Source organism: Bombus flavifrons, chromosome 12, assembly GCF_040668555.2.
Source record: "Bombus flavifrons isolate JBK064 chromosome 12, iyBomFlav1_principal, whole genome shotgun sequence".
NCBI lineage: Eukaryota > Metazoa > Arthropoda > Insecta > Hymenoptera > Apidae > Bombus > Bombus flavifrons.
This window is the reverse complement of record NC_138453.1, coordinates 9,760,044-9,772,515: the sequence shown is the minus strand read 5'-3', so window position 1 is coordinate 9,772,515 and position 12,472 is coordinate 9,760,044. Positions and strand designations below refer to the sequence as shown.

Genomic DNA, 12,472 nt, shown 5'->3' with positions numbered 1-12,472 from the left:
TTCGGTTTACGGTATAAAGTGTTTTTAACTTTCAATTGATTTTTGTGAATTAACCATCTGATTAGATTTTGTATAAATAATGTATGGAAATTTTACAAAGATTATAAACCAGTAATTTTATAATAACATGCATCATATAGTTAGAAGTACTTTTCGTATTTCCTGAAAAATATAAGTCATATAATACTTTGTTTGAAAGAAGAAAGACATACGCAAGAGAAATTAAATGCGTCACATATAAAATTAGTTTTCTGTGTAAGCACTCATTACTAGCATTTTTCTATACTTTTTAATTCAAGATTGTAGCGAGCACAAGATATGATATCGCCGTAGATTCAAATGATCTAGAAACTTTTAATGTAATGTGTACGAACGTAGTAGAATACGATTGGTCAATTTATAGGAAAATATAACAATGCTTCCAACAGTACGAAAAGTTCCTAGACGCATAAATACTAGGATACTAACTAGAGAAAATGAAGATAATGAAATAAGAGATTAGTATTGGAATGGGACACAATGATAGCAGATAGCACATTAAACAAAGAAACGAAACAGGCATAACCTTGACATAGAGAATTTATGCGATACCTGTGCCATCCCTGTTGAATCGATGCCTCGAGAATATTTTACTAGGCATCGATGTACCGCAAATTCGTGGCATTTGATACATAGACAGCTGCTTACTGATGGTTATTCAAATAGGTGTTGCTTGATCAAATTTATATTATAAGATCATATCATGTTGGTCTTCTGTGATATTTTGGATTTCAAAGTACTTATATTTGCTTGTTTAATGGTGAGTATTAATCAAAATAATATATCGTACTGTCTTAAAGGAAGTGGTACAAATTTTTTGAATACCGCTAGGAATACGCAGTGTGACACGTATTTAAGAACCTAAGGATTTTAGAAAGTCCATTTCCCGTTATCATAACCCATTATGTTTGGTATTATTTTAATGTCATCGAACCTAATTTCATTGTTTATAAAGTGTATAACCTGTACACTTACTCATAAAATAACCTCAAAAATTTATTAAACAAACTTACTGAAACTATATACAAGTATAATAATTGTACATATTTCTTGTGAGTGATTCAAATTTAAAAAATACAAGATACAATATACGAAAATCAAAACCTAAGGGATTATATTAGAAAATAATATAATTTTTAATGCGCTCCTGTTATTTTAATAAATCTTTTCCAATTTGAACTACCCTATATATATCGTATGATATATTACGATGTATATTTCGATGTATCTTAAGATTATTATATAAAGTGATAGTGTGTATTATTATAGAGTGTTGTATCTTTTAGACGTTTTTGCCAAACAATTTAGCAAATAATGCAAACGAAGGCGCGGTATCCCTCACTCAACAAAATATCGATATGACGCTTGGTAAGTTGTTTCGATAAAGATCTAAATAAAAATTTTATATAACTTCTTTTAGCGGCGAAGATATTACGATTTTATATGGTGTGTTTCAGCAACAAATGAATTGGTATTAATAAATTTTTATGCGCAATGGTGCCGTTTTAGTAATTCGTTAGCTCCTATTTTTGAGGAAGCTGCAAATAAAATAAGAAATGCATTTCCTGAACCAGGAAGAGTTGTAATGGCAAAAGTAGATTGTGAAAGAGAATGTGAGTAGAATTAAAAAGAAAATAATATATATAAGGAATTAAAATAACTTTATGTGTATAGAATTTATTACAAAATTAAAAAAACTATTTTCTAGCTGGTATTGCATCAAGATTTCACATTACTAAATACCCAACTTTGAAAGTAATAAGGAATGGTCAACCAACCAAACGAGAATACAGAGGTCAACGATCAGTAGAAGCTTTCGAAGAATTTATAAGAAAACAATTAGAGGATCCTATTAAGGAATTTTACGATTTAAAGGAATTAACCAACTTAGATGATAAAAAGAGAATGATCATTGGATATTTTGATAGAAAGGATGTTCCTGAATATGGGATGTTTAGAAGGGTTGCCACTAATCTAAAGGATGATTGCCAATTTCATGTTGGGTTTGGGTAAGAATCCTAATGCTATATATATACATAAGTGATTCGCATATGTTGACTCTTGTTCTCCAAGGAAATCTTTTTTAATGCTTCTATAACATGTGTGTAATTATTCTATTCCTTTCTCTAACAAGCACATGCTCAGCTCAGAATTGTGAAATTGGGGAACATTTTCACTTTTTGTAAGTAAAATATTGAGCATGATTTAAATGACTACTTTACCTTTAAATTTTTATTCACAGAATTGTATTCTTTCAGCATTTTCCTCTTTTTTCCCCTTTTTTCTTCTTTTATGTTTTAAAGACCTGTCCTATTTCTTTGTGTTAAATCTTGCATAATATATACATATACAAATGTGAATGTTTAGTAACCTAGTCTCCAAATACTTTACTGTATAATCTTATTTGGTAAGTGTATACAAATTAAAATTCAAAACAATTTTTAAATGTTGGGAATACAACTAGGAATGCAAGCAGAGCTATGCACCCTCCAGGAGAACCTATAATTGTCTTCCGATCTGATAAGGCACTTTCTAATGATGAGGATGAAACATACCATGGAAGTTTGAATAACTTTGATGAATTAAATGTTTGGGCACAAGAGAAATGTGTTCCCTTGGTGAGGGAAATCACATTTGAAAATGCTGAGGAATTAACAGAGGAAGCTTTACCCTTCCTCATATTGTTTCATGCTCCTGACGATGTTGAGAGTGTTAAAATGTATAAAGATGTAGTAATGAGGACATTAATTGATGAAAAACGTAAGTACTAGTACTGATATTTAAAAAGGTAATACCCAAGTGATAAGCAAATACAATATTTTATTTTATTTCAGAAAATGTAAATTTCTTAACTGCAAATGGGGTGAAATTTGCTCATCCTCTCCATCATCTAGGAAAGACTCCAGCAGATTTGCCTCTAATTGCCATAGATAGTTTTAGACATATGTACCTGTTTCCAAACTTCCATGATATTCATATAGAAGGAAAATTAAAGGGTTTCCTACAAGATTTATATTCAGGAAAGTTACACAGAGAGTTTCATTATGGGCCAGATCCTAGTAGTAATGAAGTACCACAAGTTATTGGACAAATTAAGGTGCCTACAACCCCACCAGAATCTACATTTAAGAAACTAGCACCTAGTAAAAACAGGTACACATTACTCAAGGATGAACTGTAATGATAGGTTTAATATCATTCAGGATATTGAGATTTCTATAATTTCGATTATCCAATTTGTTAGTTATTCACAGTTATTTACAGTAATGGAATCCAAATTTGATGTATTATTAAATTGAAAACCTAATCAATGTTATAGTAGTGATAATATCTTTTTCAAATCATTTACACAGTATTGTCATAAAATTAGATGCTTATTTGGTTTATTTTAAATGGGGAAAAGAATTTTCGCGGTCAACATCATATTAAGAATTTCAAAGAAAGAATATAATTCTACCAAATGTTATATACAATACATTAAAACCCTAACTTGTAAAAAAAATTATCCACGATATATATAACTGGAACCTTTGTACGGGTTTCATTGCAGGAAATATATATAGTAGATTTTATTCTATTTTTACATAACATGTGCTTTTTGTATCATCATTTTTTTATTATTAAATATAACAAAAAACGGTAATAATTCTTAATCGAATTACAAATCAACGCCAAAGATCTAAGTATCTCCCAGTGTCAATATTCGTGTAATAGATGTTATATTTCAACTTGCAACGCGATTTATAGAATATCGTTAAGAAGCAAAAAAGAATCATCTGATTACAATTAATGTAGCTTTTGTTATAATCAAATTTATTATGTTTCTGCATTATTGAAAGTGTTGTTGACACCGTAGCTACTATAACGCTCTTTATTCCGTATCATTTCATACTTTTCAGTTACAAGATTGATCTCCAGATTAATTCTCAATAAACGATACGAAAGTAATGAATCATTACACTTAAAACGCGATTATCTTTTGATACGTTTTCATCACTTATCACGAAGTATTTTCTAGCACAACGTAAAATCGCAATAAGATAGTCGCGTGTATGTCGCAAACGCCGAATGAAACGCACGGGAACATTCGATCGCATTCGATTTTCGATAATGCCGCGATCTCGGTATAGAGCGTGAGTGAGTGCAAATTTGAAACTCATCATTTCATTTGGAAAAAAGAGTCGCTTCTTGCGTAAAGTATTTTAGAATCGACACATCGACGATTTTTAACATTTGAAGTACTTGGATATGAATAAAAATAATAATATTTCATACGATATAGTACTAAGATATCATTAAGAAGCTAATTTGTATGGATGATGGTATTAACTTTTCTGTTAATAAACAATTTCTAAGTCAGACATCTAAAACTTCTGTTTAAATATCCCGTGTTGTGCATCTTCTTTTCATATACTTTTAGCGTATTCTACGTAAAAAATAGCGAAGGGAGTGGATCTCAGATAAACATCCATTATAAAATGGCTGTATTTAGGGGTAACTCGATACATGTATTACATTCCAGCAGTACACGCCATCACCATTTTATGATGTATTCTAATCTTACAGTACATAACATTACACGTAACATGATTTCATACAGCTAACACCATACATACTGCACTCTCGCCACAATTTCCAGCGCTTCCATTTTTTTCCACTTTACGACGAAACGTGAGTGGAGCAAATCTGATTAAGAACCATCAATCGCAGGTACCGCAGGTAGAGAACAAAATACCTTCTATGAAGATATAAAGGAATATTCGAATAAATGGTCGTAGTAGATTGACAGTAAAGTTAAAAGACGTATAATAACGTTTTATAATAACTAACTGAGAACGTTCTCGTCTTTCATGTCCCAATCGCTTTCAAGCGAAGGTAAGAAGGTATAAAGCGAAAGGAAAGAGATTGTTTCATGTTACAATGTTTTCTTTCTATTCCGTGATGGCAAATTTTACCATCCTCTGAATGTTTTAATCAAAGAATCTTCATAGTAGAACTTTTTTAATATGAGCTCGAAATTAATCACTGACAATGACACTTTAAAAAGATCAAGGAAATATAATGTTCTCGTAACTTTAGCGATAAATAATAGCCACCTATCTATTAGTCGTATAGAGGTACTCACTCATTCCTTCAACTTAAACGTAAATAATATTTACAGCAGTAATATTGTAATGAACACCACGAGAAATACATTAGTTGTATTGTACGTGCACATTCCTTGTGAGCACTCGCGACGAGATTTACAGAACAATAGTAATTGTTATAAGTGTAATATATATATATATATATGCTACTGCTTATAGAGAAATTGTAAAGATAATGAAGTAATCGAAGCAAACGCAATATTTACAATGAACGAATAATGCATTGTATAATAATAGATCTCGCTTGAGAGCACGTTTCGTCATAACATAATAATAAGCATTCAGATATTTACTCTAGAAAAATAACGTTATGAACATTCCTTACCGGATGGGAATTAGACATTACAAACGTTATTATAACATTTTTCTAAGTAAAAATATAAATATTCTCATTCACAGTGCGATATCTCCGGTGTAACCTCGCTTGACTTAGTTTTTACGCTATTTTTTTTCTTTTTTTTTTTGATACATCTCAAAGATAATTTTCATTCTTATTACATCTTAACGCATTTCCACGCCGTATCCTCTATCCTCTAAAGTTATTTGCACCCCACGAAGAACCAAAGACCTATCGAATGGCTCTCCCTTTAACTTGCTTCTATATTGGATATACACACGTATATTCGTTTAACTAACACGACTTGTACTCGTGATCGTTTAATAAAGTAATGAAAGACATTTTCTTATTACAATAATTATTCTTGACCGTCATTGTGTTTGGGTCGGAGTTCCAACGATATATTGTACTGCCTAGCTGCAATGCTACTATGTTAGCTCGCTTTATATTAGGCGAACTGAAGAATACATACGACAGCAGTAGCGAGTGTACGAGGGAAGAATTACAATGCGTGTAGTACCTGGACACCTAAGGAAATTGTTTTAAAATTTGATTCTTCTTTTCGGAAAGTTCAATTTTGATCGATACGGTTCGTAAACTGAAGATCGAATAAAATAGACCTAAAAATCTATCTCTTTTGCTGTTGTAAAAAATTCCTTAGATGCCTCGGAATTAACGCGTATAGATGGTAAGGCTTTGCGCCTATTTCCTATGCAAACATAATGTTGGCAAATCAAAGGATTCGCGATGCGATGATTGAGTATCATTTGGAAGTCTCTGTCATCATCTCTGACACTTTGATTAATGTCATTTGTTTCTGACCATTTTTATGTACTCTTTAAACGATGGCACGTAACGAACTCCGAACCTAGGAAAAGCGTTGCACGATCATGCAATTCCAAATCTTCTCGATCAAGAAATTCTCTAATCAACGAATCGTGAATCTTCCGGGCTTCAACGATGCAATCGGTATCTAAACGCTTCGATTTTTATAATTTTTTGCGAGTAATGCACGCAATCGATTCACTTATCTTTTTTTTTTTCTTTTAAATCATTCTTCATAATCTTTCTCGATCTCATTGCGAAGCGCGGGTACTTTTACGTCAGCCAATGGATGAAAAATATATATATTTAATTACACTAACAAACAACCGATCCGAGAAACCGTCTCGTCGTAACAACAGTCCGAATCTCTCGAGTACAATGACTTCTTACTGTTGCTTATCAAGATACGAGACGGTCTCATGACTAGTACAACATAGTTACACTTATTTAACGATTACAATTATTATACACCTAAGTTAATGAGGTTTCTTTTTTTCGTATCTAGCAATGTACATATATTTATTTGATTACCTTTGCATCATTCAACTCGTTTGATATCAACTAGTTTTCGTTTCCCCTGTTCTTTTACGCGGTCCTTGATCATTCTTCATGTGGCTCCGGTTTCACATTGTTCGTAAAAAGCCACAAGCACGCGTTCCTTAAGTTCGATTACGGACATTGTTTATAATGTACTGCGAATATTGAACAAACTTTTTGAGAAACTTTAGCAAACTTTAGAACAACTGGAATCAACCAAAGCGAAGGACTCGAAGAAATGCATAGGATTTTAGGAAGAGGGCAGATGAAATTAATCCATAGAATCTCGATCTTTGAGATTCTCTCGATCTTTCTGAAACAAAGGGATCCTATGCAACTCTCGACTATAACAATTTTAACTTCGGCCGGATCAGCGGTGTATCAAACCTCTATGAAAATGTTACGGTTCGCTCGCAGTCTACTTCCGACGTAAACGCAACTACTCGTTTAAAATATAGACACATGTTCACAATATAAATTATAACACACAAGCGTATCTATCTCGAACATGTCGCGTTGCCACGCCATTCTCAAGTTCTATTAGTACCATAGGATCGATACGAATAAAACAAGCAAAGATAAATTTTTTATAATTTCGTAAAAAAATTTGTCAAGTACAAAATGAAGTGGAACTTTTACAATTATTCTTAGAATTTTCGAAACGTTTATCGTAAAACAAAACACGGCTTATTCAGTTAGATTAGTCTTCGAGTATTTCTCTAACGTGTCGCGGCTCTGATCTACAGATCTACACGACCACGATTAGGCGAATCAATGTTTCGACTTATCGGGTGTTCAAAAAACACACAGAATATCGTCGTTGAGCGATTTTATCCGGAAATAATTTCGGGTAGAAGTAACACACACCCTCAGAGGACACAACGCAATCAGCAGGTACGCCGTACAACTAAATCCTACGAACATCCTCCAACTTCGAATAGTGCAGATTAAAATGAAGGAAGACTTGCATATTCCTCTTAAGGACGATTTATATATAATCAATTTAACGCATAATTGCCGTCTCGCGACGAATACAAACGTTGTCGGCTCGTCATTCGGACGCATAATAACTACAATGAAATCTGCCAGCAGAGTAGGATGATATAATATGATATACAATTTGTACACGCACGTATACATTGATGTTAATGTAATACAATATATAGAATAGAATATAACGCGATGTAAATATCTGGCTCGAAGAGTATTCTATAAAAATACTTTTCGGTAATCATGATAGGGTTGGGCTGTCCGTCGTTATAATACTTGTCGCCACTCCCGCGTGAAACAAATATTTTAACGCTTAAAAGCTATCATTGATCAAATTGAATGACCATGCTGGTTTCTGTATCTCGCAATGTTATTTATAATCGTTATGAACAATAATCTTTTCCTTTTTTCGTCTAACATCGAGTAATACAAAATTATCGATTTACTAATTCGTATCGTTGAATTTATTAATTCTTAAAATAAAAAAGATCTACCAGGGTGAAATTTTTCTTTAATAATAATAGCTTTTAAGGGTTAAAGGCATATCAGAAACAGCTCTGTACTCGGAGGTTTAATCAAAAGGATTTCTTGCATAGTGCGATTTGCAAAGCGGAGTTAATGCATCTTCCGGGAGGGGGAAAGTAGGATATTTATTGCCACAGAGATTTATGGCGAGATAAGTTCGCAAGTAAAAGAACCGTGCAGGCAATCAGAGACCTAGTGAGACCGTGAGTGATCTGTATTAATGAAAGAGGTACCTATTACAGCGCGCGTGACAAGTGTGCGTTTAGTGTCGCCTTGCAAACTAAAAACACTCCCAATGGAGAATTGCAAGTTTCTCTTTTATTCCATGCCCGAACCAATGTGGCGATCGACCCAGCGATCTCAAGGTCTCTGATTCGGCTACGATTTTTGGGAGTGATATATACAGATATTGACGATTCCTTGTACTTGTGTTCAGCATTTGTTGATATTCTTATAGATAATTTTCCTCTAAGACGGAAAGTCGAAATAATAACTCATGGGGTGCAGTGAAATTTCGTGCATCTCATAAATCCAAATGAACCGATCCATTCGTCGCAATCTTTCAACAAAAGTATCATATAGTCCGTAAAATAAGTGTATAACGAACGAAGTATGTAGAAAAGTTAAAAGGATTTGAGTGTTTGCAAAATAGATGTAACAGAAAGTGCACTGATTCAAGTAAGATAAAAGCATAATGATTGTAAAGGAAATAGATCGACAATGTTTAAACTAAACAGCACCTTTCTCGTAACTCCTGCATCATAAAACTTCTCATCATTTCTCTATCATTTCATCCTCGCTCTCATCCTTTCTCTCTCGCTCCCTTTCTCTCTCTCTCTCTTTTTTTCTTTGACAATCTTTCTACAATCTATCGTCTCGGACACACGTGGCAAAACGTAGGCCTTCTCTCGAGGTAAATCTCGAATAGCTTCCTTTAATAAAATCGTTAAAGATATTGTCTTCGGGACGTTATACATTACTATTTTTTGTCGACTTATAGAGCTCTTTTTATGTTTTAACTGTCGAAGCGTCTTGTGTTATGTTTGCATGTTATAGTTTCCTTATATCCTCCTTTTTGCAGTTTGCATAGTCCACGGCTTTTTCGATTACGTTGTGCGTAGCTTTGCGTCACGCCAATGTCAGACGGTTGAAAACGTAGATCGAACGTATTCAACCCAGAGCTTAACTTTCATCGGCAATAAGGAAAGATGAAAGAGCCGAAAAGGGGGAAAATATTAGACAAAACGATGAAACTTAAAATCGAAGCAACCGAAATGTTAAAAAGCTGCAACGTTTTATGAAAATTTTCCTTTTTTATCGCAAATATTAATCTTTTCACCGTAAGGCAACGGCATGAGGCAGCCAAAAAGGACGATCGCATAATTAGGTAAGCACATCGAGTTCTCTGAAAATAACCTTTCCCAAATTTTAATCGCGTTATATGATGTTCGCAGATCTGTAGCTTACCTACCCAGCGGTCGAGCCGAACAACGCAATGTAACTATATGCGTGTTATTTAATTAAAGAACAGAATTTATTGTCTATCTCTATGTGTATGTTGTGTGTACGTTTGTGAAATCACCGCTTCGTGTGACCAACGATTACCAACGATAACAATAGTAATATTCGCATACCATCCTTCGACACGCATTAAGGATAAAACGAATCACCTTTTGTAATAACACGCTTATAAGAGCTCCCCTTATTTATTTTATCCCGTTTATCCGTATCTTCCGTTTCAATGTTTCATTTATGTACACGCGCTTCATTTTTCCGCGCTTCGACCGACCAACCGATATTTCTTTCTCTCGCTCTCTTTCACTCCTATTTCTCGCTCACTCACGCTCACATTTTCGCTCTCTTTCGTTCTGTCGCTCTTTCTGACACTAATATTTGTTCTTGTTGTTGTATTTTTTTTAAAACCATAAAAATATCAATGCCAGTATACCACCGACGTACGTCGCTAACGTGTATATGTATATATAATATATGTACGTACGTATGTATGTATAAGTATATACTAAATATATATATGAATATCCATAATAACGTTACTTCAAGTATTTCCGGTAGTAACACCATGTATAGGTATATATAATAGGTATGTGTATAATGCATCATTTATTAGGTGTACTTCCTCTATGCGCTAATTAACTATCCTGTATCGCGATCTACGGCTGTGGCTTTCCTATCTTAAGGATCTAAAGGTGCACGACGTAGTACAGTTGGCCTGTGGGTGGGTAAGAATGTCGAGGTTTCAGGCGGACGGTGTTTGGTATAGGAGAGCCGACATGGGTGAAAATCTAGAATTCGGGACTAACAACAAGAGCGGTACACTCACGAGATTCTCAGCTCTTTGTTCGAGCTTAAAAAGAAAGAAAAGAAATGAAAAAAGGAAAGAGGAAACGAGAGAAAAAGAAAATGAGAAAGATTTGGTACAAAAGTTTCTTCGACAAAATTTAGGATCGAGAAATCCCTACGATTGGTGTTTTACATTTAAGGAAAATCCGCTACTGTTGCTTTGATTCTTGCTTTCCAGCGACTGTGTTGGCATGTCGCCATAACATGCGTCTAAAAATTCTGCCATCGAGAGTATATCATCGTTAAAACTAATCTACTTGCCAACGACACTCATCTAAATTTGAAGACAGATCGTTATAGAGCTATCTCGCGTCGAGTCCCGCGGCCAGAATGTTTATGACAATTAATGTTTAAAATCCGACTCGACAACGAGCCGGGAGGATTCGTCTCGTTTACAAGCGAACCTACAAAAATTGGAGGAACAATACCGATCGAACGACAGAAGTGAAGAGGAATGACGAGTTACTCGATCGTTTCACTGTGGTATTCTTCGGTATTCAAAAATTTCGCTACATTCCAATCCCGGCACACGTCCATATCGATCGAATGCGTTACGTTAAAATTGTCTCGACCGATGCATCTGTCAAATATCAAGTTAGCAACATGTAGCAAATATGTCCCAACAGCGTAACTTCTTTTGATGTAACGAACAAGACGACTTCGGTCTAATACCGTTTGTACTTTTCGATGCCACGTATCGCATCAACATTGCGTGCGATTCTACGGTACAATTTTTAGGCCATCGATAGCGATTCGCTGTTGAACGAGATCGTCATGCCAGAAGTATCGTGTAAATGAGATCGGCGAAGGATGGAGAAGGATCGATTGATTCCTAACAATATCAATAACGACGTTGTATAGCATTAATAGAGAGTATAGATAGTAGGTAGGTAAACGCTAAACGAAGCTCAGTTGATTGTTTCGGGAGCGAGCACCTCACTCGTTTTCACGTATAATGTCATTTCGCTAACTTATACTTGTAAAATTAATTCGAAGGAGCGAGGTGTGTATGCGTGTATGCGTGTGCAACTGCGGAAGTCACATTGCTGTTTCCTTTACTCACACTCTCTCCATCTTTCTTGCAAACTTTCCACCATCGTCAACCATCGCTCATTGCTCCATCGTTCGAGACACAGTTTTCAGTCTTCCGATATGACTTACCCTCATGCGGGAAAAGAGCTGCGAGCCACGCGAATCGATCGAACACGGGCTTGCTCGTCTTCCTTCTTGAATCAAACATACATCGGTATTTTATATTTTATGAGCTTCGAAGAGTTTTCAGCTACTTTCCCACATTGTTAGTTTCACGACTTTTCATCGACGTCTCCGATGGCGGAGTTCGAGAGGATGACCATCTTGTTACGATTTCGGGGATTTGATTCTATTCTTCGACGAAGACTTCCGGCAGCTGGATAGCTTCTTGTCCGATCCATGGCCATCGAACTAATTCTTCGACGTCAGGATTGTCACAAATTCTGTGAACATATCGTGTCTTTGCGAGCGAGACGATTTCGTAGACGATAAAATTGAATTCATTTCAAAAGTTAATGATTTTATGATGAGTCATGCGATATATTGCGAATATAGTTTGTGGCCGTCGAATTATATTTTCTGGATACAATAGGCTATACATGCATACACGTACTACGTTAGATAAATGGCAGACTGTCTTTGATTAAATATTTGCTAAGTAGATTTAGCTAGAAAACGA

At 34.7% G+C, this 12,472-nt stretch overlaps 2 protein-coding genes across 9 annotated transcripts in view; one reads left to right on the top strand and one right to left on the bottom strand.

The window, feature by feature from the left end:
- Positions 1-639: 639 nt before the first annotated feature.
- ERp44 (Endoplasmic reticulum protein 44) lies at positions 640-4,409 on the top strand. Of its 2 annotated transcripts, XM_069124797.1 has the most exons (7): positions 640-799; positions 1,326-1,407; positions 1,497-1,652; positions 1,748-2,048; positions 2,174-2,221; positions 2,504-2,799; positions 2,874-4,409. In XM_069124797.1, exons 1-7 carry the CDS (start codon positions 743-745, stop codon positions 3,218-3,220), a joined length of 1,287 nt encoding a protein of 428 aa, XP_068980898.1. In that variant the 5' UTR covers positions 640-742; the 3' UTR covers positions 3,221-4,409. The 2 variants fall into 2 exon arrangements, with proteins under 2 accessions (XP_068980898.1, XP_068980899.1); XM_069124798.1 differs by lacking the exon at positions 2,174-2,221.
- A 1,181-nt stretch (positions 4,410-5,590) lies between these two features.
- The window catches only part of LOC138185673 (calmodulin), an 86,262-nt gene continuing 79,380 nt past the window's right edge, over positions 5,591-12,472 (bottom strand). For all 7 annotated transcript variants that reach the window (XM_069124807.1, XM_069124809.1, XM_069124810.1 and 4 more), the window contains one exon: positions 5,591-12,236. In XM_069124807.1, the coding sequence (XP_068980908.1) occupies positions 12,205-12,236 (32 nt within the window). In that variant the 3' untranslated portion in view covers positions 5,591-12,204. The remainder of the gene's footprint in view (positions 12,237-12,472) is intronic.

Bases quoted from the DNA above. Each gene is read 5' to 3' on its own strand.
- ERp44 (XM_069124797.1), top strand. From the start codon at position 743: ATGTTGGTCTTCTGTGATATTTTGGATTTCAAAGTACTTATATTTGCT. The intron at 1,408-1,496 runs GTAAGTTGTTTC...GGTGTGTTTCAG, and splicing joins AAATATCGATATGACGCTTG to CAACAAATGAATTGGTATTA. The intron at 1,653-1,747 runs GTGAGTAGAATT...ACTATTTTCTAG, and splicing joins AGTAGATTGTGAAAGAGAAT to CTGGTATTGCATCAAGATTT.